This window comes from Callospermophilus lateralis, chromosome 13, assembly GCF_048772815.1.
Source record: "Callospermophilus lateralis isolate mCalLat2 chromosome 13, mCalLat2.hap1, whole genome shotgun sequence".
In the NCBI taxonomy this organism is placed as follows: domain Eukaryota; kingdom Metazoa; phylum Chordata; class Mammalia; order Rodentia; family Sciuridae; genus Callospermophilus; species Callospermophilus lateralis.
Window position 1 is genome coordinate 11160218 of NC_135317.1, and position 25568 is coordinate 11185785.

Genomic DNA, 25568 nt, shown 5'->3' on the forward strand with positions numbered 1-25568 from the left:
GGTACAGCAGCACACACTTGTGTTCACAGTGACTCAGGAGACTGAGGCAGGAGGATGGCAAGTTTGAAGCCAGCCTCAGAGGCTTAGTGAGACCCTGTCTCAAAATAAAAAATTAAAAAGGCTGGGGATGTGGCTCAGTGGTAGCACACCCCTGGGTTCAATCCCCAGTACAAAAAAAAAAAAAAAGGAAAAAAATCAAACGTTTTATATTAGAAAGCAAAAATAATTATCAAACTCAATCTTGTAAATCCCTGTGAGGAATAAAAGAAACTCTCCCACACTTGATTTGTGTTTTGTCTGCCTTCTGAGAACAACATTGAAATAGCAAACTATAGAGAATACACACAAAGCTTGTTAAAATGATCACCACAGATGTATTGTTTATCAATTCAAATAACACTACATTTACTCATTCACTGAATCATTTTATTCATTATTAAATTCCCTTTTGTCGAAAAAAACATAACACTCTAAGCCTCTACTGAAACGGGCTGCTTCTTCCAGGAGGATCTGGAGGGAGGCCATCTGGGCACCAGGGGCTTCCAGTCCACGCCAGCATAGCAACTCAGGCTTTGGCATCATCGATGTAGAAAAAGCACTTTTTCTAGAGGCAACAGCAAGTTACCAGCACGAATCAGAACATGGCAAACTCGGGGGCTGTCACTTTGTTTTAGCGACTGAGTCATTCAGGTGAACAAGACTATGCTCATAAATACAAGAAGGGGGGCCACTTGTGTCCTCCTCAGGACAGTGCCACGACAGAAGGTTCTGGGCTCTGTGGAGCAGGAAGGCTTTCAAATTTTCTTCAAATATCTTATGGCTGAAAATGATAGCCATGTTATTCAGATTTTAGCTATATTCATGAAAATTCAAAAGTATTATAAAAACTATAAACTTTAGTTTCTCTGGGAATTATAAGCTTTTGACAGATAATTTTCAAATGCCTGCCTCATACAACTGACATGTAAAGTTCATGTTCATCCCTCTTTCTTGTGATACCCGGCAATTCATGCCTTGCACCAAGAGTACTCACAGAAACAGACATGGGAAGAGAGAACACAAAGCTTTCCGGTTGGAGGAACTGCTTCCTTCGCACGTTCAAACCAGTCAGGCTTCCAAGTGCCAGGTTGTTGGAGACTGTGCATGTCTGGATGTCGCACTCCAGGATCACACTGCAGGAACTCCAGGGCACAGGTAGCGTGAATGTCCCCTTCCTCTACCTGACACTCTGCCTGGCAGCTTCGCTTCCCTGTTCCAGGCACAGTAAAGGCCAAGTTGCACTTCTACTACCCAGTGAGAGGACATTGGGTGACAATGTGTGCTAAGCTGGTTCACAGTCCTTGCTCCTTGTTTATAATTCCATTTCAAGAGCTCTCTCCACAACAGTTTGAATATGCAAGGTCAGGCAAAGAGCACAAGGTACTGGGTAACACTGTGCTCCTCTCCATGAAGGGGAGCGCAGAACTAGGAGAAGGCCCTGGTGCAGGAACACTTAGAAAGTCACACTGCTAAAACGTCTTGAGAACAGGATGGTTCAAAACAATATTTTTATATAATTTGGAAAAATAGACATTTCAAGTATCTTTAAGTGTGACTTGTGGATTTCATTAGTCTCTGCATTTTTCCTGCAGTGCCACCTTGCTTTAAAGCCTCCCAGGCTCAGTGCATGGGGAGCTGCTTCTTCATGCTGAGGGAAAGCTCTGTTTGCTCATTAGTTTTCTGTACATCCCATCTGGTCTTGAAAGCAGTTCTTCATGCTTCCCATGTTCGGTGATTTTTCCACGGTCAAGAACAGCGACAATGTCTGCATTCTTGATGGTGGACAGGCGGTGGGCAATGACTAACACTGTCCTTCCCTCCATCAGTCGATCCAGAGCCTCTTGCACGAGGTGCTCATTTTCAGCATCCAGCGCACTGGTCAGAATCATAGGAGCACAGACTTTAGTGCCACAGCGGTGCACAGCCCCAGGGCCACACTCTGGCCCTCCTTATGGTGAACTTCTATTCTGGCACAAATTTCCCTGCTGGGAGCAGGGACAGAAAGGAGGCAGGCAGGATCTCCCACCTCTAGAACCACGCTGGTATCCAAGCAGAAGGCCCTGTTCAGGTGCCAACTGCAGGGATCAGGGCCCCTCCCGAGCTGGGTGCCCACTGGCGCCCCTCTGTCCCCTGCCTCTTGACTGCCATTACTGGCCCAGACTACCTCACTTCACTGTGCAGGGTCCCTCCTACAGTGGGACACTCCTCAGTACAGTCTCGTGCAGAACACAGCCCCACACGTGCACACACCCTCACCTGGTCGCTTCATCCAGGAGAAGAATTCTAGGATTCTGAAGGGAAAATATTTAAAAGAAAAGAAAAAATATGATTTAGTGGAAAATACAAGTTTTCAGTAATAAGAACCACATTTGACATGTGCCACAGTGTGGGTGGACTTTGGAACATCATGCTCAGGGAGGGACCACATTGGCGTGGTTCCACCCAAGGGCCACTTTACCAGGACAGAAGCACAGAGGACAGGACAAAATCAGTGGCCAGCTGGGTCAGTGGAGGGAGAGAGGAGGGGCATGCACAGCGGAGGTGGGGGGGGACACCATCAGGGCAATGAAGAGTTCTACAGTTGATTGTGGGTTCTGTGTTCAACCAACTCTAAATTTACTAACAGTCACTGAGAAGTACAGCCAAGATGGGTGAAGTTTATGCTATGGAGATTATGTTTCAATGAAGCTGTCTTTAACTCGCCATATCCCTGAGGGGAACTTGTGGCAGGGACTGTCCTCCAGGACAGCTCTCTGACCTGCAGCCAGTGAGGTACTTCCAGGTCCTGAGGTTGCCTAGATCTCAGCTCTGCACTGCTGGACCAGCAGTGGGTATGCAGGCCCAGTGTGTGCTGGGTGCCCTGAGTTGGGATCACTGTGTGCAGATGGTTCTTGAGGATGTGACTTGCTTGCTCTGCTTTCCCTGACAGCCCACAGCCATGACAGCTCCCGGCCCCGAGAAGCCCTTGTTGAACTTGGACATGGCCCCTGGGGCTCTGCTTACCTTCCACAAGAATGGTCCACCACATACCCACCCCTCATCCCCCCCTACCCCGCCAAACGCAAAAATAAGGAAGACGGAAAATTACAAACTGCAAGGTGTCCAAGTGAAAATGGCACCAAACCCAGTCGAGAGGCTTCACACTTACCTTAAGCAGGGCCCGGGCAATTGCAATCCGCTGTTTCTGTCCACCTGACAAAAACAAACAAAAAGCCTTAACAAAAACTCTAAGAATTCGCTTTCCTGATGAGGCATGTGGCCATGTGGAGGTACCTTCTCCAGCTGGCCACAGCTGGGATAGAGGGGAGAACAGAGACCTGTTTTTACAATAGCTTGTCCTCCCATCAATCTCAGAATTAATAGCAACAACTTTTATCACAGCTGCACTGAGGACGCCCCACCCAGCAGGTGTCTTCTAAGTGCGTTACCCTACGAGGTGGACCCCAACTTTATAGAGGAAAGACATAGGCAGAACCAGGTCTCAGGATCAGCAGGTGCAAGCCTAGGCTTGACCAACACAGTGCAGAGGGCTCTGCCTCCTCCCACGCACTCCCCCCAGGGGGTTAGGAGCTCAGATATGGGAGGCTTCTGAACAGCATTAGAAGCATCCAGAATAAAGGGCACCTGCACCCGCTGCCCCAGTTGACACTGGTCCTCATTCCTCCCATGTGTGTAGTCTCCTCTTGACGTGGAGAGTCTGTGGTGGCCCCCTGCCCTTCCACCTCCTGCCCTTCCACCTCCTGCCCCTCCACCTCCTGCCCCTCCCTTCCTCAGGACTCCTCCCCAGCCTCAGGACACCCACCTCCCCATGTGGCACTGGCTTTGTGATAAGGGCACTCCTTTCTGGCTGACTCGCCCAGAAGTTTACCACCTGTAGCCGGCACCATGGTGCCCTGGATCCGGCCCCTCACAGAAGCTTGCACATGAGGACACCAGGTTGGCCCTCCCTTGTCCAGGGCCTGGAGTAGCTGGCCACGGGCTACCTGTGCTTAGAGGCATTCTGGGTGCGGCCAGTGCTCAAGGACCGAGTGCTGGGTCCTCTCAGGACACAGGCGGGCTGGAGCCAGGTGTCTATTCTATATTATAAAGTGGAGCTTAGAATCCTGATGGAAGGAAGAATATGCAGAAGCTGGTCCACCGGGAACAGGTGACCCATGCTTGGGTCTGAGCTGCACACCGCCCTGCTGGGCAGCAGCTCAAACTGGTTTAAACTAGCCAAGGACAGGTTTCAGAGATGGTAGCTGGTCACTGTCACCAAGCAAGGTGTGAGTCTACATTGGAATGTCCAACACCCACCAAAAACATCTGCCTTTGGTTAAAGAAGTCATGCAAGGTACACTCAACTTTTGTTTTTAGTTTTCTGTGGCTCAAAGAGATATTTAGAGGTAGACAGGACAACTGCCTTAGTCTAGGTTGAGGCTGCATGCCCAGGAGAAGTGGGAGCTCTCAGCAGGGAGCTCAGTATCTGTGGAGGAGACATTCTTGGAGATTTGTAATAAGGAAAAAAAAAATCTTTGTTTAACCAAAAATTTATTTACTTTTCAGTTCTACTCACTGGTCCTACTTCTGCATCCTAAAGCAACATAAAATAAGTCCTCTTTCTCTCCTGGATGGTGGTGCTAATGTGTCTAGAGCTGCTGGACAGATCTGGGTCTGCTGGGATGGGCCAGCTCTGCCCGGAGGCTATGGGGCCATTAGACAAGACCTCACGTCAGGTCTTCAGCGCCTGATTTTGCACAGCCCTCAAGTTGAGTGCTTTTCCCATTTTAAAAGGGTTGTTCAAAAAAAAAAGCAGAAGAACACGTAATGGAGGTGATGTGAATAAAACCTAAATCATTTACTCTGCAGTCATTTATGGAGAGTTCCTTGCCTCCTGGTCTCACCCACAGGGCACAAGCTGGGCAGTAAGAACAATCCTCCTGCTGGCTTTGCTGGAGAGCATCTCTGCCTCCGCGAGCGGGCAGATCACCTACCCCTCACTCTGCCTTGCTCTCCAGGTCTCAAAACATCTCAGAAGAGTTTCCGGTCACAAAACATCTCAGAAGAGAAGAAACCTTGAGGAGCTGAGTACTGCCCAGCAGCTGTTGGGACAGCTCTGGGCATTAGGAGGGGGAGACTACAAAGCCATCCACAGAGGTCAGAGGCCTCGAGGCTCTGCCGTGGCTTTGAGGACAGGACCTGGCCTGAGGCAGTGGTGCAGTCTGAGGCCAGGGAGCAGGGCGCTCCTGTGAGGCCAGCACACAGTTGGAGGAGGGGGGGAGATGGCAAACAGGAGACAACAGGCCCACCTGACAGCAGCACGCCCTTCTCCCCCACCACCGTGTGGAAGGCTCGGGGGAACTTCCGGATAAAGGCTGCAGCGTTGGCGGCCTCTGCAGCCCTCTCCACCTGCTCTGCTGTCACGGAGGAAGGGCAGTCTGCACCGTAAGCGATGTTCTCAGCAATAGAGCAAGAAAATAAAACTGGCTCCTACAAATTGGAAGAAAGCATGTGTGTCACAAATTCCAAGGCAGAATTCAATTGCACCTCAGTGCCTTGGACTCTGCACAGCACTAGACCCAAGATGGGCCCTCGGCACAGAGGATGGACTCTGCTCTGGCTCTATGTTGTCCTTCTGCTCCGGCCACCCAGCATGCCCCTGTCTTACCCTGAAAGTGAAGCCAGATTTAAAGATAGGTAGTTAGTGTAATTAGGTAAATCTAATATTGAATAAGATAAATAAAATGGAGGTCATTATAGAGAATGGAGTCCAGGAAACCAGAGCAGCACTTGGGGAAATTGAAATGTTAATGTCTCCAAGGCCTGGAGCCCATCCTAAGGAAATGTTTATAAAGCAGCACCCAGCAAACAGGGAAATGCTAATCAAAAGCTGCTCCAGGCCTTTCCTACCCAGATTACTCCTTTAGCCCACCTATCTCCCACCTTTTGGGCCTTCTCACATGCATTCTATCACTGCAAGATAAAGGGAAACAAAAGACATGAGTGTGGGAAAGCTGAAAGAACACGTTAGCTATAAAAAAGAGAAGACCTTCCCCTTCCACGGATTCTGCTTTTTGGGTCCTCTTCTTCCTCGGGAAGAAGTCTTTTCTGCTGTCCTTTGATAAAGCTTCTACTTTCCACTCTAAACTTGCCTGGGTGTGCTTCTCTGGTGTTATACTTCAGCATTCGGGGAAGCAAGGCCTCGTCACCATTATCACCGGTAAACAGTGATAACAAAGGGGCCTGATCTGAGCACCTGCTATCCTCACCATGCTGCAGATGAGACCCTGCAGCAAGAGCCCACAGGGTCCAGACCACATATACCTGAGCACCTCCCTCAGGACTGGAGGACCCCTGTCCATCCCCTCCCAGATGACTCCCACTGAGGGTAGAGGGGCTCCTCCTCCTCCTGGGTGGCAGCATGTGAAGGGTTCCTAAAGAAAGGCTGCCTGCAGCTTCTCCAGTGCCCAGCGGATACCCTGCCTAGCACCCATCACTGCACCACCCACCCCAGCCCAGAACTCTGAAACCTGAACTTCTCACAAAGGGCCTTTGCTTGCTTATTCCAAAAACCTGTCGCGCAAAGCAAGAGAATGGTCGGTGGTGACATGGGGCTTGGGACAAGCCCCTGAAAGCATCTGCAGTCTCCCTGCATCCTCTAGACTACATGTGTTCAGAGAAGCACAAGCCCCAGTCCTGGATGAAGCCACTGCTTCAACTAGTTGACACTTGGGATGAGGCAAAAACCTGCCACAGGACGAGCCTAACACACCTAGAAATTTGTGTCCTTCTCTCTTGAGAGGTGCAAGTTCCAGAAAAAGCAAGGGGCAGAAGCAGCTTCAAAGGGTGAATGATGGTCAGAGGCCTCATCTCACCTGACTGACGGTCCCAATCTTGGATCTCAGCCAGGCTGGGTTCAGCTGGCGGATGTCATGGCCATCGAGAAGAACAGCTCCTTGTAGGGGGAGAACAAAGTCGCTGAGCGCCAGGCAGCCAACGGCTAACAGGAACACAGACTGTGCCCGTAAGAGAGCTCCAAATACAGGTTTCTGAGGCTTAATGACACTCCCCATTGGAGCCCAAGCCAGCATGTGAATTTCAGAGCTAAGAGGGGCCTTATGGGAGGCTAAGTCTAGGGCTCCCTCAGCCGTGGGTGAAGAGCCAGGCCCTATCACCTTCCTCGGCCTGTCCAAACTCCTCCTCCTGGTGACTTGAGGCCCTACCATCAGATGCCCTGGGAAGGGCCTTGCGTCAAAAGAGAGCTACAAGGGAGAGGTGAGCTGGTCCACTACTGGCCCTCCCAGGGGTGCAGTGCTGACGGTGGTGCCAGATCCCACAGCCTCCTGATGGACCAGCACCAGCAGTGGCCTCAAGCTCCACCTGTTTCGAGGCAAAAATCTCAGAGTGCCTTGGAACTTCAACTTGGAATCTGCTTTGTCAGCCCAGTCAGTGATTTTTGAGCTTTTATTACTCCTTAAAATATCCCCTGTGCATGAACCTAATCAAGGGGAATCTATTATCTGCCACTGAGAATCCGACCCACGCCACGGCAGAGATCTTAAGTGATCAGAGGCCTACTTCACAGTCCTCACTAGCAGAAGTACTTCTGCTACTTCTGCATGCTAAGGGTACTCAGGGCTGAATGCTAATGACACCAGGAGTGCAGCTCCTCTCCAGCAGAGCTGAGACACTGAGGGCCAGCTGGAAACCCACAGGTGCTATGCCCATGGAAGATGGAAGAGGCTCAGGTGCAGCTCCCTCGACCTTGATCTATTTGCTCTGCAAGAAACCAGACTCAACTTATTTTGATTTGATTTGTATCTACCTGGCTACGATTATTTAAACTCAGAACTTCACAGCATGTCAAGAGTGAATCCCAACAGCAACTCTGGAGGCAACAGAATGGTCCCCCATCCAGAGCAGACGGGGTTTCCTGGCTTAGACTCTGCAAGCCAACACCTCACCAGCTGCATGTGGCTTAAACAAGAGCGCCAGATGAGAAATTCTTCATGAAGTCATAACTCTGGTCACTGACAGTCGTTTACTTGCTGACAACCGTTTTTTCAATCCAAATCCAAAGAGATACACACTGATTATCTACTATGGGAAGGACCTAAAAACGTGAAATCATGTGCTTTTGCTCTTAAGGATGTTGTAATTTGGGGCTGGGGTTGTGGCTCAGTGGTAGAGAGCTCACCTAGCGTGTGCAAGACCCTGGGTTCGATCCTCAGAACCACATAAAAATAAATAAATAAAACAAAGGTATTGTGTCCAACTACAAATAAAAAATAAGTATTAAAAAAAAGATGTTGTAATTCAGTTAAAAGTAAAATTAAAACTAGAATGACGGCCGGGCACGGTGGTATACACCTGTAATCCCTGCAGCTCAGGAGGCCGACAGAGGAGGAACACAAGTTCAAAGCCAATCTCAGCAACGTAGTGAAGCCCTAAGAAACTCAGTGAGACCCTGTCTCTAAATTAAAAAAAAAAAACAAAAAAAAAAAAAACAGAAAAGGGCTGGGAATGTGGCTCAGTGGTTAAGTGCCCCTGGTACCAAAAAACAAACAAACAAACAAACCAACAAACCCAAAAATCCATTAAGAAAATCCCTCCTAGTTCAAAACATTTCAACAGGGCTGTCACATGGGCATGAATCACTGATGGCCAGATGGCCAGACTAAGTGTTTTCTCATGACCAATGAACCACCCCCAGGAAGGAGCATCTCTGGGGCTCCCAGGGCTCCTGTGCACAGCACCTCATGCTGTGAGGGGTGCCCAGCAGCCCACGAGCCCCCTGGCTACAAGCACTGCCTCACCTGCCTCACTCTTGTCCTCTCAGGGAGAGTTGGAGTTCTGGGCTTGAAGAGGCAGAACACAAAACCTGGAAAACCAAGGATGCCTCCCACTTTGGGGAGCTCCTGCCTGGAAGAAGCAGCTGGCGTAGAGCACCCAAAGCTCTGCAGTCAGGAGGGTGCCCTTGCCCACAGCGTGGCGACACTTACCAGAAAGGGGGTCATACAGTCGCAGTAGAAGCGAGACCACAGTGGATTTGCCAGAGCCACTTGGGCCAACCAGAGCTGTGACAGATCCTGCCGGGATGGAAAGGCTGAAATCCTGAAATATGGGCACCTCTGGACGAGCCGGGTAGGCAAAGTGCACGTTCTTAAACTGCAAGGCCCCCTGGAAGCTCTTCTCACGTAAAGTGACCCCTTCTGAAACACAGGAGGGACCCAGGTACTTAAGGCAAAAACCAAACTTGTCTGAAGATGGACAGGGGATGGGGGACCCCTGCAGCCACTTAGAGGGCACTCCTGGGGAATGAAAGTTCAGACCTGTCTCTAAGGCTGGCCATGTGGCCACCCTCACCTGCTACAAACATAGCACCACGTGTATAAAGGCTCATTTGACCTCACAGCCCAAGAGTCCAGCTTTTCTGTGGTCATGGGGTAACAGAGGCCAGCCTGGCTGGGCTAGCAGTGCAAGTGAAATCCAGCCTCTGAGCAGTCTGATGTAAACCCACTGGCCTCTCCCAGCCTACTCTCCTGGTGCAGGGCATCATGTCACCCTGAATAAATACTCAATGATAGGAGTGTTGCACAACAGTGGAGTCAGAGGTCTGCTCTGCCAGTGCCACTTGCCCTGGTGTGGGAGACAGAGCTCAGCCTCTCATGGGGTGTGTGTCCAGGGCCATCACACTAGAGAGCACCATCTTGCTGGACCTGCCCACCCCCACAGTGCCTAGGAGCCCATGAGGGTGAAGAGTGGTCACAACCTCTGCCAAATCTCCTGAGTCTATGAGCTGGCTCAGGCCTAGGGCTGCAGGAAGCTGCCCACAAGCAAGGAAGAGGCTCCAGCCACTCAGTACCAGGTCCTTCACCCCACCCCAAGTGCCAAGAAATAGTCTTTTAAATGTTAGGTCTGGCCCCTTCCTCCCATCCCAACCCCTCACAGGTCTGCTTGGTAAACTGGCTGTGGCCCTTCTTGGAGGTCAGTGTCCAGACATCTAAGGATGGTGGCCTGTAGCAGCCGTCCTTCCTCATCCCCTCTCAGAGGAAACCTGACCCTTTCCCTGCTGTGCATGGGGACCATGTTCTTGTAATGTGCTGGACTTAAGAAGCCAGACTGCCTCACCCCCAGCAGACAGCAGCCCATTTCACACCCACCGTCAATAGGCATCTGGGGCTGCCTCTCCAAGAGCTCCCAGAGCCGGCCACCAGCACCCAGGCCCTTCATCAGCTCTGAGTAGAAAGAGCTCAGACCTGCAGAAGAGAAGCATCCATCAGCATGGTTAGGAAGGACACCGCAGTTCCATCCCACGGGAACCCTGCAGAGGTGCACTTTAAGGTGAGATCTGTCACTTCTGAGTCAGGAGATGAAACCGTCCTCACCATTCCCTGACCCCCCCTTGCTTCTGGGCAGCGAACCGAGGCTGATGTGCTGAAGGCACTTCCACTTTAGGTGTTTTCCAGTTTTGGTCGGTTATAGGGACACAGCCCATCCCTCAGTCAGGGAATTTCTGTACACAAAGCACTCTGAAAACTGAACCACAGGTGGGTGCGGTGCCCACGTCTGTCATCCCAGCTGCTCAGGAAGCTGAAGCAGGAGGATCACAAGTTCAAGGCCAGCCTGCACAACTTAGCATGACCCTCAAAATAAAATAAAAAAGGATTGGTGTGCAGCTCAGTGGTAGAGCAGGACAGAAGAAAAGCCTTTGCTTTCAGCTGTTACAACAAAACCTTCAAGTCAGACACCAGGTTCACTGACAACACAGAACCAGCGTCTTTTAACCAGACCTCAATCACTTGCCTGGCCTTTCTACCACAGGCTGGGAGGAAAACAAGGCCCACAGCCATCTGCCAGGCTGGCCGGGGTCTTGTGCAAGGTGCAGAAAAAATACTTCACAAAGGCTTTTCCCCTTCCAGGAACGGAGAGCAAAAGCTAAACCCTGAAAGACCCTCTCTCCCTTTTCTTCCTTTTTTGTTTTTGAGACAGGGTCTCCCTATACTGCCCAGGATGGCCTTGAGTGATTGGGCTCCAGTGATTCTCTTGCCTCAGAATCTAAGCAGCTGGAACAGCAGGCATCCAGCTCTGAGAGAGTCTTGGCAAAAGCAAGCAAGTCTGTTTCATGCACTTGATAATATGTCAAGCAAATATGTCGAGATATTTATAAACATATATATAAAGACCAACACACACACACACACACACACACACACACACACACACACACATTACACCTGAGATTGAACCCAGGGGCTCTTAACCACTGAGCCAACCACTAAGTCACATCCCCATCTCTTTTTACTTATTTTGTTTAGAGACAGGGTTTTGCAAAGTTGATGAAGCTGGCTTTGAACTTGCAATCCACCTGCTTCAGTCTCCTGAGCCTTACAGGCGTTACAGGCATGCATCACTGTGCCCAGCATGCGTTGATATTTTTAATTGTTCATTTTGAGTATGGTTAGCTTTGTACAAAAGGAGCTTTATTTCCCAGTGATTTGCCAGTAGTAAAACTATCGCCAGCAGAGGACTGTGTTTTCTGTGTCCACAGATGTTCAGCACCACCCTGGCCTCCCTGCATCTGTGAGCAGTGGCAGCTGTTTTAACAGGAGGGATAGAGGGCTCCCAGCAATGCTGAGCTGCAGGAGGCCCACAAAGACCCTGAATGTCCCAGAGGGCCCACTGGCTACTCTCATAACTGCATTTTCTTTTAAAGCCCAGTTGGAATAACATCATAGGGAATGTTTGTTCAGATGAAAGCCTGATTTTTAATTAATAAATCCCCAAATCACTTAAATTATGTACCTCCAATGCTCAGTCCAACCCAGAAGGCATACATGAGGAAGGAAGAGAGCTCGCCCACCGTCATGTGGGCAGCGCCCATCAGCAGTCCTCCCTTGTACAGGACGGATAGCACGATCAGGTTCCCAGACAGTCCTGTCTGTGGGAGGAGAAAACAGAGTCAGGGAAAACCAAGGGCCTCTTTGGATGCTAAAAGCAGGGACCAGGGCTCTGATTTCCTTCTTCAGACTTAAAATTTCATCTGGATTTCAAACAAAACAATGATTCAAAATACTGAAACAGTATTGCCATAATCTCATCACCATGAAAACCTAGGTGCTGAGACACCCACCAGGCTCCCATTCCACTCACTCTGTTCCTCCTGCAAAGGAAGACTGAGGACCCGTCCCTCACCTACACATCTGATGCTGTGACTCCACACTGTGCTGGCCCTGGTGCCCTGCTAGACCATCAGGTGGTGTGGGGCCTCGGTAAGGGCCGCCTTCTTTGGGTCACTGTTTCCATGTTAACTGTGGCAATCACCAAATCACCTCTAAAGTTCTTTCCAGTTTGGACATATCACTGAAATGTGTCCTATTTAGGTTTATGGCAACCGAGTTCTTACACTTCCTGCTTGAAAGACTCTGAAGTTATCCAGGTTAATCCTTAGTAGGTATCAAATTGAACTGTATCGCAATGACCCAGAGCCCTGTTCAAACACAAACTTGCTGCCCAGCCCTGGTCAAGTTCAGGAAAGTGGGAACTAAGGGCCCCAGATGGGGCTCACCCTGAGAACCAGCCCAACCTGCCCAGGCCACCTTCTCCTCATGGTATTTACCTGTTTTTCCGATAATGACTTAAGTATTTTCTATTGTGTCAAGAGCCACAGAATAAACATCTCTCACAATCCTAGCACCTGACTTTCCATTCCTTCCAGAATGACCCACTTACTGCTCCGAAAAAGCCAGCCCGAGCAAAGGCCTCCTTCCTTGCCAACTGCATGACGTGGTCCACTCTGTGGGAGTATTTCTCCACTTCAGCCACCTCTTTGCCAAAGGCTCGCACAGTTCTGATATTTCCGATGCACTCCTCTGCTAGCTGCAGGGACACAGGTGCATTACAGGGAGAAGGGGCACACTTGAGTCTAGAAGCAGAAGCAAAATGTGATTCTTATTTAAAACACTATCAATGGAAAGACACTCGTGAAACCCAGCTAGGTCAGGAAAGGGTACAGGGCCAAGTACACAAACCATCCCACTGTTGAAAAGCACATCAGACAGACAGAGCCAGATGATTGACAGAGAACAGGCAGATGACACACAGGCTTATGCAGGTAAAAAGACAGACTTCAAAACACTGATGGTATTAATTCTGAAGCAGGATTATCCACGTTTTTGTCTTTTCTCATATTTTCACATTTTTCCAATGATAAGCAAGCATGGCTTTATAATGTGAAAATATCAAGTTATTTTCATTTTTTGCAAACCTGGTTTCACACAGCACTCTAGAGCTTGCTTATTGACTTAATGGAGGGCATAGTATCGTCTAGAAACTATTACCAGAACATGATTAGCTTTTTGGCCCTGCCAGAGACAGCAATAGCAAGACATGAGAGAGTGGAACAGTGTCAGGTCAGGCTGGACATGCTCTGTGATGCGGTGCAATGACCGCAGAGGCTGTGCTTGGGGCAGGGTCTCATGTGAGGAAAGGGAGAGTTGTGCCCTGTGGTCCTTGCTCTGAGCCTATTCCCCTGGACACCACAGCACGGGGAGGCCGTTACCTGAGTGGCTTGTGCCAGAGAGTCCTGTGTGGCTTTGGACAGGTTCCTCAGGTATCGCCCATAAGCCACTGCAAGGATAGACATCGGAGGCACCACGCTCAGGACAAAAGTGGCCAGGGCAGGCGAGACAAAAAACTGTGGAAAAAGTGGGGGTGCTCGTTAGGCAGAGCCGTAGTCTTCCTTGCTCTGTGCCAGGGAAGTGGCTTGATAGCGCTATCCCCAGGCCAGGCCGCCTGTCTTGGGAGAGCTTTTCAGACCTCTTTAATCTTTATAAAACCCCAGGAGTGCTACGCAGAAGTAAAGTGGCACAGAGCCAATGGAGAAAGATGAGATGTACGTGCTCAGGCCAATCCAGGCATGTCAGGTCAGCGGGTCCAAAAGTGGGGGCAGATGGGCGTCCAGCAGGGAGAATGCCACCTTTTTTGTGCATGACAGAGGTGTTCTGTCAACTCTGCAATCCAGTGACCTGTGAAGGGGCACTAGTGCCTGCTCAGCACATGACAGAACCCGCTAGGTCCCATCTTCACAGAAAGCAGGTCTCCTAACTGTCCCAGGGAACACCAGGGACTGACGGGAAAGTAATGAGCAGATCCATCAATCGGCTCTTTTCTCTCAGGGGAAACTCCTGCCAAGTGCTCGCACAGCGAGCAGCACCCAGGCGCTGGACGGAGGCTTGGTCCACAGGTGGGAGTTGGATGATGAGGAGGAAGAGGGGCACATGTCCAGGGCCACCGGTCTTGGGAGGCCTCTCCACCACAGGGCCAAGCAAGAAACAGGACTTGAGGAGGAGCGAGTATGTTCACAGGTCCCTGAGGTACTCAGGCTCAGGGAGCAGCTCACATCCAATGGTGTCCTCCAGGTAGAGAGGCACAGGCCCCGGGATTCTCCAGGACTGGGGTGAGCCCAGACCACCCTCCCACCTTGTTCTGCATCCAGGATTAATAAATGTCCTTCTGTTGCCTAACCAGGGTCCCAGCACCAGAAAGGGGCATTTGCCAGGGCAGAGCACACTTTTTCACACAGGGAGGAAACGGCAGGGTGGTGTGGGCAATATCCGCTCTCAGTGGGTGGACCCCAGCCCTGTGCAGGGGGGACAAAGCCCACCACTCCTCCAGAGCTGAGGACAGATCCCAATGATGCTCCACAAGAGGACCACTGTGGCTGGAAGTTTGTTTTTACCCCAGACTCCTGTGTGGGAGCCCTAAACCCCAGGGTTGGAGATGAGTCCTGAGGAAGTAACTAAGGCCCAAAGACATCAGGGGAAGACCTGGGCCAGGGAAGCATGCTTGCCAGGAGGGGCAGCTTTCTCCTATGAGCACATGGCAAGATGCTAGTCACTAACAGGCCAAGGGAAGAAGCTTCAGAATGACCCTGGAATCACAGCTTCCAGACCACAAGAAACACATGTCTGCTCTCTAAGCTTGTGGACCTCAGCTATGGCATCCAGTGAAGGGGGCAGGCCCTTCACTCAGGATTCCTATTACACTGGACTCTCCCTCACAGTACAGAGCTTCCCCAACTGCCCTCTCCTGAGCCCCAGGACCATGAAGGCACTTGAGTGTGGGAAGGCATATGTTCCCGGGGTCTATTTCTCCTGCAGCTATAAAACCATGACACTTCAAAGCTCTTTTCCGCCTTGTACATCAGATCTAGCAGGTAGATGCTAACAACAGATCCTTCCAATCCCTGATGCTACGTGGGATACAGAACAAGACCAAAACTCTTCTTCTTGTGAGAAAGCATTAAAGGGTATGCCCTCAGCCCCCCATTCAGATACCGCCCATTCAGAAACTGCCGTCAAACAAGAGCCTCAGGTGGCCCTGGGCCCGTGAACTTCAGCAGGTGTGGAGGGAAAACCAAATTGCTAATTTCACTTAGGATTAATTAAGATCAATACTCCAGTGATTGGCAAGCTTTCAAGTATGCCTGCAAACCCTCCACATGTCAAACTACTGTTTCACTTGCAAATTTTAGGAAATCTAAAGCTGGATCAGGCCTTGCCAAGGAAAATTCTGCACCCATATCGAGATGTTACTTAAGTGGAAAACATACAATGAGCTTGGAGTTATAATATGAAAAAAAGTAAAAACAGTTCCTCACTAGTGATTATGACAGGAATTACACGTCAAGATGATAACAGTCATTCACACTGTTAAACAAACACCATCATCATTAGCCCTATGTTCTTTCGTTTTTCTGAGCGTGGTCAGAACACTGAGGTCAGGACGCAGCTTGAGCCACGGCCATCAGGCCAGCTGTGCTGGTCTGAGAACAAACACTGGCTGAAAGTGAGGCGAGCCAACTAGACAGGTCCAGCCAGCCACCAAGGACAGCACAGCCAGGGGTGCAGAGCCCCTCGCAGGAGCACAGCTGCCACGGTGCAGAAGCGGGGTCTACCCCCACAGGCCCAGCTCCCTTGCCTCCCGCTGCTGGGCTGCCAGGGCTCCCGCATGCTCAGAAAACCTAGCAACATCAAGAGGGGCTGTTCTGTGGAGCTTCTGGAGAGATGCAGGGAGCCCAATGGGAGAGGAGACCCCGTCACTGCAGCCTCCAGGACAGCTGGCCTCCACCTGTCAGGCTGCAGAGACCTGGCCCAGCTGAGCCCACCCAGCCAGCAGGTCCCCAGGAGAAGGCCACCTACCATCATGCCAATGCCAACTGAGGCCTGGGCTCCAGCCCTGAGCCCGTCTGAGAGGTTTTCAGTCACCGAGCGCCCCAGGAGCGCAGTGTCTGAGGACAGGCGGTTGATCAATTCCCCTGTGCGAGTCTTGTCAAAGAATGCAACATCCTGCCTCAAAACAGAGGAGAACAGCGAGGTTCGCAGCCTGTTCACAATGCGCTGACCTGTGGAGCAAGCAGAGGGCTCTCAAGAGTGCTGCCCAGCACCAGGAGGGCTCTCAGCATGCTGCCTGTCACGAGTGGGGCTGCCCATGAGGGCTTTCAGTGTGTTGCCCATCACCAGGAGGGCACTATGGCTGCACGCAGCCTGTCACTGACTTTCTCCTAGGATGGACAGTGCTGCTGATGAGGAGACAGGAGGTGAGTAGAGAGTATCATGAAGAAGCTCGAGTACATTAAATCTTTCCCTTTTTCTTATTATTATTTTTTTTTTTTTTTGGTACTGAAGGTTGAACCCAGAGGTGCTTTACCACTGAGCTACATCCCTGTCGTTGGTAGTTTTTCATTTTAAGTCAGGGTTTCATATGTTGCTGAGGCTGGCCTTGAACTTGTAAGTCTCCTGCCTCAGCCTCCCCAGGTACTGGGTTTACAGGTGTGAACCACCACACCTGGTGATTACACTGATCTTTAAAAGGTAATTTTTCTCCTTCCTGGCACCTCTTTTGCATTGAGCTTCCAGTTCGAGAACTAGTGAATTATCCACGCAGTGTTTTATTAACAGAGCGGCACAACAGCCCTAGAGGCAATGCCCTGGCATCGGCGTTGGGTGTTTTCCTGCCTGCTAAGAACTAGACTTCTCAGAAGAAATACAGCAAAGTTGCCCCCCCCTACCCCGCTACATAGCACAGAGCAGAAAGCAGGGTGCCATCCTTAAAGCCAACCTGCAGCCAAGGGCCTTGTTCTCAAACCTCCTATAAGACCCACATGGCATTTCCCTCACTGCTGAGCCCAACTAGGCAAAACAGAGGCAAGAAGAGAGCGCTGGAGCAACGGCAACTCCAACGTCATTTCTGGCTGACTGGGATCTGCTGCCCTGAATGTGATGCTGGAAGAGAAGAATAGCTGGGCTGGCTCAGTGGGCCCCTGGCCTCTCTGGAGACTCGCTGCCTGAGACCCACCTGAAGACTGCATGAGGTAGACTCGGACGGCATTGGCAGCTGCACCACACAGGAACACACAGGTCAGCCCCAGGCAGAGGTCAGTCAGGCTGGCACTACTGTCCATGGTGGGGTTGGCATAGATGACATCGATGACCTTCCCCAGGAAGAAAGGGGCAGACATGGTGACAACACTGGACACGGCCAGAAACCCAACAGCAGCTGGAAGACAGAAGGCGGCTCAGTGGGGCAGCTGCTGGGGCTCCTTCCCAACTTCCAGACTGCAGGGCGACCCCAGGCTCTCCTTTTCATCCCTCACCAGGACAGCTGAGAACCAGCAGGGCACCCCGGATACCATCCTGGCCTCTCCCCACCCTGGCACTCTGCTGCAGCTGTGCACACCTGCTTCTCCCTTGGCATCCTCTCTCCCTTAGCTACAGGACAGACTCCCGGTCAGGGCTGGACTCTGTCTAGTATTGCAGGCCTCTGAATGACCTTTGGGAAGCAGTCTCTGGACCCGTTACACATTATTGTATCGCAAGGAATCAAGCACTGGGGCCTCAGCACGTGTGGAAATGAATAAGGACATGCGGGTTCGTGTTCCTGAAGACAGACTAGGGGAGAGTCCTGTGGGAAGAGGAGGTACTATAAAATCAAATCAGGAGCACACAGCACAGACATCTGCACCTGCGGGAGGGTGGCAGTAAAGCCTGCACCAGAGCTTGCCACTGTGGCTGTGGGAATGGCAAAGGGCATGTGGCGTGCCAGCTGAGCCACGAGCCGTGGAGCAAGCCTTTCCCACTGCTGAGAATGCAACTGGCACCATCTTGATGGAGAGCAGCCTGGCCCGGAGTCCCTCAGTCTGAGAACGCACAATGCCTTTGATCCAACAATGCCGGCTCTGAAAACTTCCTGCAGACTCACTTCCACAGGGAGTCAAAACAGACTCAGCTGGGTGCCATGTGACCATCTGAAATCACAGACACTCAGGAGGCTGAGGCAGGAGAATCACAAGCTTGAGGCCAGCCTCAGTAACTGAGTGAGGCCCTAGGTAACTTAGTGACACTGTGTCTCAAAACAAAAAATAAAAAGGGCTATGATGAGGCTCAATGTTTAAGCACCCCTGGGTTCAATCCCCAACACAAAAAAAAAAAAAAAAAAAAGAAGAAGAAGGAGATGATTCAAGAGTGTTCACTAAGGCACTGCTCATACCAGTAAAAAAAATAAAAACATCCTACTCTTCTGTTGGTGGGGAAAAAATGAGATCTACTTTGCAGCATTGATTTTACAAATGCTGTGCAGTCGTTAAGAGGACAAGGTAACCTCACAGGATGGAAATGGAACCTCCATCAGGATCACTATTGGTTAAAACAAATCTAGGACACAAATGCCCACCCATGTGCTGTCCAGTCCTTCTCCCCACACTTCTTATTGGTGCCTTACAGCTGTACATTTGTCTTTCACTTCTTGATTTCTCAAGTTTACACATGTGCAGGACACCTGCAAGAGTGATATCTAACAGCCTCCCAGGTTCCGTCCAAGAGCGGCTCTGGGCAGGCAGGTGCAGCGTGGCTTTCCATTCGCTAGGTGCCTCTGGCTTGGTGATCAGTACACACGTCACCCTTAAGGAACCCACTAGGAACCACTAGTCCCTGCCAGGCTCAAGGTGGACAGAGCCCTGTGAAGAGGAGCCCCAGCACTGGGCAGACGGACTGTGCTGGCTGGTGGCTGGTGCTCACAGTCACGGGGTCATGGAGAGTGGAGTGCAGGCCCCACAGCAGCTGGTGTGCCCTAGAGCTCCGGGAGTGCAAGCCTGGAAGTGCAAGCCTGAGAGCTCCAGGAGTGCAAGCCCGAGAGCTCTGGGAGTGCAAGCCTGGGAGTGCAAGCCTCCCCTCCCCAGGCTCTGCTGCCCCACTGCTGCTTCCTCCTCTCCTCATGAGTCTCCACGTCCGCCACTATCTGCCACCAGCTGGCCGTCTAAGTGTGCCTGACTTGCTCTGCGTCCAGGAGTGATTTTGGCCTGCCCTGCATCCTGCTCTCCCCCACCCCTGCAGGGATGGGCACAAAGCGAAAGTTCAACCAACATCTGTCGAATGAATGAGCGAATTGACCTTTGGCAAAGGCGGTAGCAAACGCTCATCAGCCCAAAGTCCTCCTGCGCCCCACCAGGAATGTGAGGCCGGGTTTAAAAACCAGTGCGTCTATCTGGCTAGCGTGACACTGGCCAAGGCCAGCTCACCTTGATGTAAGGCCAGGTCTCGTTTCAAAGCACCTGCGCCTGGCCACAGTGGCCCGAGGGACTGCAAGTACAGAGAGCTCCCCGCTGGGAAAAGCTGTCCCAGGGCCCAAGACCAGCACAGAACCCCCCCAGAAGTACAGCACATGTGTAGTGCGAAGGGCCAAAGGTCCATCTCACTCCGGTGAATGGAGCGCCCTGGGGTCTCACACCATCAAGGGGCTCAACACAGAGGAAGGAAAGGCTGGATTCAAGCCCCCAGCAGGGTCACACACCCTCAGGTTTGCTTGTCATTCATTTGAACAGATATCTTAAGGGTGAAGGGTCTCACTATGCTGCCCAGGTGGTCTTGAACTCCTGGGCTCACTTGATTCTCCCACCTCAGCCTCCCAAGTGGCCAGGACCACAGGAGCGTGCCACACACCCTGCTTAAAATACACAGCAGCATGTGTTACTGCCATATGCCTCTTTCTATCACAAGTCAAATGAAGGTAAAGTGAAGATTTCTCCAGCTTTGGGTTGACTGTACCCATGTGGTCATGGCCTCGCTGCATGTCACTGTCTCTGATGTTGACAGTCAATCTAACTTGCATCTCAGGCCTTTGTGAAACTTGTCCCCACCCTTCCTCCAGGATTAAGCCTCTCCCTCGGCCCATCCATCCCTGCCTGACAGGGCTCCAGCCTCTTCAGCTGCATCTCCTGGCACCTTCAGTGCTGCTCTCTCCCCTCCTTCCCCGGCATGGCATTTAGAGACAAGGGAAATACCCTTCAGAAGAGAGGGGAGCAAGTGCAGACTCAGGCTGCTGGGACAGACACCAGCTCTCAGAAGAACAGGGCTTGGGGCCAAGCGGCTGGAGGACAGAAAGAGGCAGGTCTGGCAGGATCCCACGTCTGGCTGAGCCGCCTGACCCTGCGCAGGTCACTCAACTCCCTGTGCCTCAGTTTCTTTTTTTGTAAATGGCAGTACAAATGACACCTCCCCATGGAGTTGCTGCGAGGCACAGACTGGACGTGTCTGGAGAGCCTGTGTTCCAGAGCCAGTCCCAGCAAACAAAACCAGCTGTCACCTGTGGTACCATAAGTGCAGGAATGGCCCCACCTGGCCTGGGTCACAGGGGAAGGCAGCTGGGGAGGGAGCAGCTTTGCTTTTCAGACTGTTGGGAGACATGCTGTGGAGGAGGTAGTATGATGGAGCACAGGAGGGGAGGCCAGGGGCCCTGCATGCAGGGAGGGAGGGGAAGGCACAAGGGGCCAACAGAGGGGCAGAAGGCTCAGCAGAGTCCACAGGTTCCTGAAGGGAGATGCAGATGAGCCCCCGAGCCCCCCCACCTCCGTGCGCCGCTGCCTCTGCCCACACTGGCTCCTGCTCACAGAGGCCAGACCTGCCTCACCAAGAGCGAGGGGCCACCTGGCAGACCATAGGAGCCACCCATGTAATGCAATTTTCTAGTTGCCACATTAAGAAAAGGAATAGGGCACCAGACGTAGTGACACACACCTGTGATCCCAGTGTCTCAGGAGGCTGAGGCAGGAGGATTGTAAGTTCAAAGCCAGCCTCAGTGACTTAATGAGGCCTAAGCAACTTATTGAAACGCTATCTCAAAATAAAAAGGACTGGGGACATGGCTCAGTAGTAAGGCACCCCTTAATTCAATTCCCAGTACCCCTCACACCAAAAAAGAAAAGAAAAGAAATAAAGCTAGGGCCAAGGCTCTGGGTTCTAACCCCAGTACCATAAAAATAATAATAATGCTGGGCACAGTGGCGCACTCCTGGGATCCCAGCAGCTCAAGAGGTTGAGGCAGGAGGATCACAAGTTCAAAGCCAGCCTCAGCAACGGTGAGGTGCTAAACAACTCAGTGAGACCCTGTCTCTAAATAAAATTTTAAAAAAGGGGCTAGGGATGTGGCTCAGTGGTTGACCGCCCCTGAGTTCAATTCCCAGTACCAAAATAATAATAATAATAATAATAATAATGTTTAAAAATAGATAATATTAAATAACATTTTATTTAACCCAATATATCTAAACCATTATTTGCATGTAACTGACATTTTACAATTCTCTGTCCTTTCAGAACCTGACGGTGTTGACACTGTGCTCAACGCCAGCCACACACCTCACAGCTCTGTTGTGGAAGGCCAGCATTGTCTCTGAAACAGGTTTCTGTGGCACTGGAGGGTGCTCCATGTGAAGGGCTCGCCCTCCCTGTCCTCAAGCCCCATCCGTGGTAGACCCTGCCCTGTGGGGCTTTAGGAAGCAGCACCCTGAGCACTCCCTGGCCTCCCCTGGCTCCCATGCCTAGTGGCATAGCCACTGTGTTCCCTGTGCTTGCTGCAGGGGCAGCTCAGCCAGTGGCCCCCTCTCACACCACCCAGCCCCTTGGTAATTCAGGGAGCAGTGCCCCTGAGCTCTCCACCCAGGCACTACTTGAACACATAGGGTGGGTACTGTCCACAGCCTAATCACAGAGCCACCAGGACTGTGTCCCCCACCCCACCCCCACCCCAGGGGGAGATGGGCTGCCTCCCAGGGCTGAGGCCACACAGGAAGAGCTCTGGGCTGGAAGCGCCTCCTGGCAGCACAGCATCCTGAGGCCCAGGTTCACTGGACGCTGAGCCCAGTCTGCCTATCTGCCTGTCATGCAGGAGGCCTGAAGAAACACTTCCTATCTGGAAGCACACACCTGCTCCTCCTGGGCCCCGCGCCCCCTGAGGCTCCTTGTGGTCAAAGTGATAAGAAGAAGAGTTATCAGTGCAAAAGGCTCTGGCACCTCTCTGCCAAGGGAAAGAGACAGCAGCATGCAGAGCAAGTCAGAGGACAGCAGTTCCCCTGAGGAGGAGTGGAGACAGCTAATCCTGCCTAGCAGGCATCTGCAAGCATGTCTGAGGGCAGGTTCTGGTGTGCCAGCTCCTGGCACAAATCGATGACATCAAACAGAACCACACAGTTCAGAAGCACACTGAGCAAACTGCTGAGACATGGGGAAGGGTTTTTACTCAAATATAAACCTACTTTTGGGGGTGTGTACGGTGCTGGAATGGAGCCCAGGGCCTTGAATGAGCTAGGCAAGTAATTACTCTGCTACTGAGCTTCAGCCCCAGCTAAACCTACATTTTTGGATAGGGATTTTCCCACTAAAATTAACAAATTAACACTGGAATTCCTTCTTGTCACCTCAGCTATTGTGGCATCTCAACTTGAAGACATACAATTACTCCATACCCGTGGCACTCAGAGACGGCCAACACTGGGATGCTCTTAGGATAATCAGCTACCAATTAATAGTGATTCCCCACTAACCCCAAACACCAACCCCAGATGGCCCTGATAAGTTATCTATGACAATTTCTGAGGTGACCCCATGGTCTAACAAGGGCTTTTCATCAATTTCCTCAGGACATAAAATATGCTCTGTTTAAAAAAAATTGGTGTGCTGACCACAGGTTTATTCCTGAAATCACACATTCAACATTTCAACAAGGCAGACCACAGCTGCTCCCACGAGGAGGAGCAGTCCTTGGTTGTCTAAGGCACTCTTTACAACATGCCAGCACAGGACAGGTGGGGACTGTGGGAGTGACAGGAGCAGTCACAGGACAGGCAGGGCTGGCTCCGTTGATCCCAGCACACTGGACACTTGAAAACCCTGACATCTGATGCTTCAGAAATAGAGCAAAACTGGATGTGTCCACCAAGCCCCAAGCCACTTACAGGAGCACCGGGCACACCCTGATGCCCCATAGGAGCCTGGGTCATTTGGTCCTTTATGTAAGGTGCTCCCCCTCAGCCCCACACACTAAGAGCTGGACACTGGAAGATGGACCAGCCCCAGTCTGTGGGATGGCTCAGCCCAGGGAGACCTCTTTTCTCAAAACTCTTCTAAAAGAGGAAAAGGATCTTTTCCATCAAAATCTACAACATCAACTGAACTATGAAATGACTCTCTTTATACCTAAGTACCCCAAGAATCCCTTAGACTCCCAAGATGAGAGGTGGCACCTGCCTGCTCCCCTCTGGTGCAAATCTGACCTGAACCCAAACTCTGCCCCCCAGGAGGGCACTTTCCATGGCAAGGAATTCTGTGGCAGGAACAACCTCACAGGCCCTTCTCTCCAATTATAGAGATGTCCTCCTTAGTCTCTTCCCACTGAGTTGGAAGCCCAACAGGGGCAGGGCCCTCCATCTCTGCCTGGCCCTCCATCTCTGCCTGCCAGTTATGTAGACATCCCTCCAACGTTTAAGACAAGTAGTGGCCTAGCAGTAACCCCAGCCACTCCAGAGGCTGAGGAAGGAGGGAGGCTGAGGAAGGAGGGAGGCTGAGGAAGGAGGACAGAAGTTTAATACCAGCCTGGGCAACTTGGTGAGACCCTATCTCAAAGTAAAAATAAAAAGGGCTGGGATGTACTTTAGCAGCAGAGCATCTCTGGGTTCAATCTCACTACCATAAATAAATAATAAATTAAATGTTCTCTATTTGCATGTTGTTTCTAAAATCATTCATTTTGATTTCTTTTTTTAAAAAAAAACACTCGATCACAGTTCTATGGAATAAGGTCCAGTTTCTTTGCCAGGGCAACCCGGGAGTCCTGGCCAGATGGTCACCGATCATCACTCAGGGTAACCAGGAGGTGCGTCGGGGTTCGCACAGCTTTGTATCACCTGTTGAAAGACTGCTGAGTGCGTGATTAAAGAGCTCAATCCCGGTCACATTTTTAAAAATGGTACAAATGCTAGTGCAAAGTAGACATATTTTTGGCAGAATTAATTTTTAAAAAGAGGGAAACCCCAATTCATTCAGAGAATGTCCCAAAAGAAATGCTCCCACGAAGCCGGTGGCTGGGCGAGCCAGCCCATGGAGAGCCCAGGGCAAGCCCTACAACAGGCGCGGACACCTGCGCGTCTCCACAGCCCCGACGGCGCCCGGGCGAGCCAGGTCACCCCGCGCGCAGCGGCCCTTCGCGGCCCGGCTCCCTACCTGCCAGCCTCCCGCGCTCGGGGCGCACCAGCCCCAGCAGCTTCCGGGCTTCCGAGCGCCCGGCCACAGCGGGGCGCGACCGCCAGTCCTCCCCGGGGCTCACTGGTGGCCCGTGCCGCCCAGCCTCCGTCCCAGCCCCGGCCGCCGCCGCGGGGCCGCCCTGAAGCCCGCTGCCCTGGGATCCGGCCCAGCGCCCCGGGGCCCTCGCAAGGCCCGCGCCGCCCGGCAATCCCGGCCGCGCTGACAGGAGAGTAGGGGCGCGGGCGGCCCGGGTCCACTCGAGGGCCGACGATGTCCACGCGCGGGCAGCAGGGGTCCACGAGCGGGCGGCCCGGGTCCACTCATGGGCCGACGCTGTCCAGGTGCCGGTTGCCGGGGTCCATGCACGGACGGCTCGAGTCCACTCGTGGGCCGATGATGTCCCTGCGCGGGCGAGTGGGGCCCGCCGCATGAGCAGCAGCAGCGGCCAGGCTAGGGGGCCACGCATGGCGCCGCGTCCGACCGGAGCTTCTCACCCGCCGGCCCCGCCGCGCGCCCGAGGACCCCTCCGGCCCAAGCGCAGGGCGTGGACGCAGCGCCGCCCGCCCCTCCCCGGCCGCTATCACCCGCCCCATCAGGCCGGCTCCCCCAGGCCGCGCCCGCCTCCGCCGCCGCCGCCGCGGCAAGGCACACCCCGGGGCGGCCCCAGCCCGCGCCACCCCGAGCGCCCCCGCCGGGCAGCCAGTGCCGCGCACCGGCCGCGGGACTGGGCGCCCGCGCCTGCGCACTGCAAGGAGCCCGTTCGCGCCCCCGCGTCCTCCGCGTGTGGCCCTGGGGCGGCGCGGGCGCGTTCTCAGGCCGGAGACCGGCGGAGCGCACCGGAGTGGCGCACGCAGCCCTGGGGGTCTGGCGGCGCGCGGGAGGGGCGCTGCGGGGAACCGATGCGGGGACGCGGCGGAGTGGGACAGGGGCGAAGGGAAGGGGCAGGCGGCGAGCGGGTCACCCTGATGGTGCAGAGTC

The 25568-nt window shown here is 52.4% G+C and overlaps 1 protein-coding gene across 1 annotated transcript; it reads right to left on the reverse strand.

The window, feature by feature from the left end:
- Window positions 1–404: 404 nt before the first annotated feature.
- On the reverse strand, window positions 405–25136 carry Abcb10 (ATP binding cassette subfamily B member 10). The gene is made up of 13 exons (XM_076831781.1): window positions 24570–25136; window positions 17377–17577; window positions 16221–16423; window positions 13580–13714; window positions 12751–12897; window positions 11824–11959; window positions 10182–10277; window positions 9021–9230; window positions 6894–6973; window positions 5328–5508; window positions 3188–3231; window positions 2296–2330; window positions 405–1914 (listed from the first exon to the last, which is right to left on the reverse strand). Exons 1-13 carry the CDS (start codon window positions 25054–25056, stop codon window positions 1683–1685), a joined length of 2187 nt encoding a protein of 728 aa, XP_076687896.1. The 5' UTR covers window positions 25057–25136; the 3' UTR covers window positions 405–1682.
- Between the last annotated feature and the right edge of the window lie 432 nt (window positions 25137–25568).

Bases quoted from the DNA above. Each gene is read 5' to 3' on its own strand.
- Abcb10 (XM_076831781.1), bottom strand. From the start codon at position 25,056: ATGCGTGGCCCCCTAGCCTGGCCGCTGCTGCTGCTCATGCGGCGGGCC. The intron at 9,231-10,181 runs GTGGGTGTGAAA...CCTGTGTTTCAG, and splicing joins GCCCCAGATGCCTATTGACG to AAGGGGTCACTTTACGTGAG. The intron at 3,232-5,327 runs GTGGGCCTGTTG...TGTTTTTGTCAG, and splicing joins GAAGGGCGTGCTGCTGTCAG to GTGGACAGAAACAGCGGATT.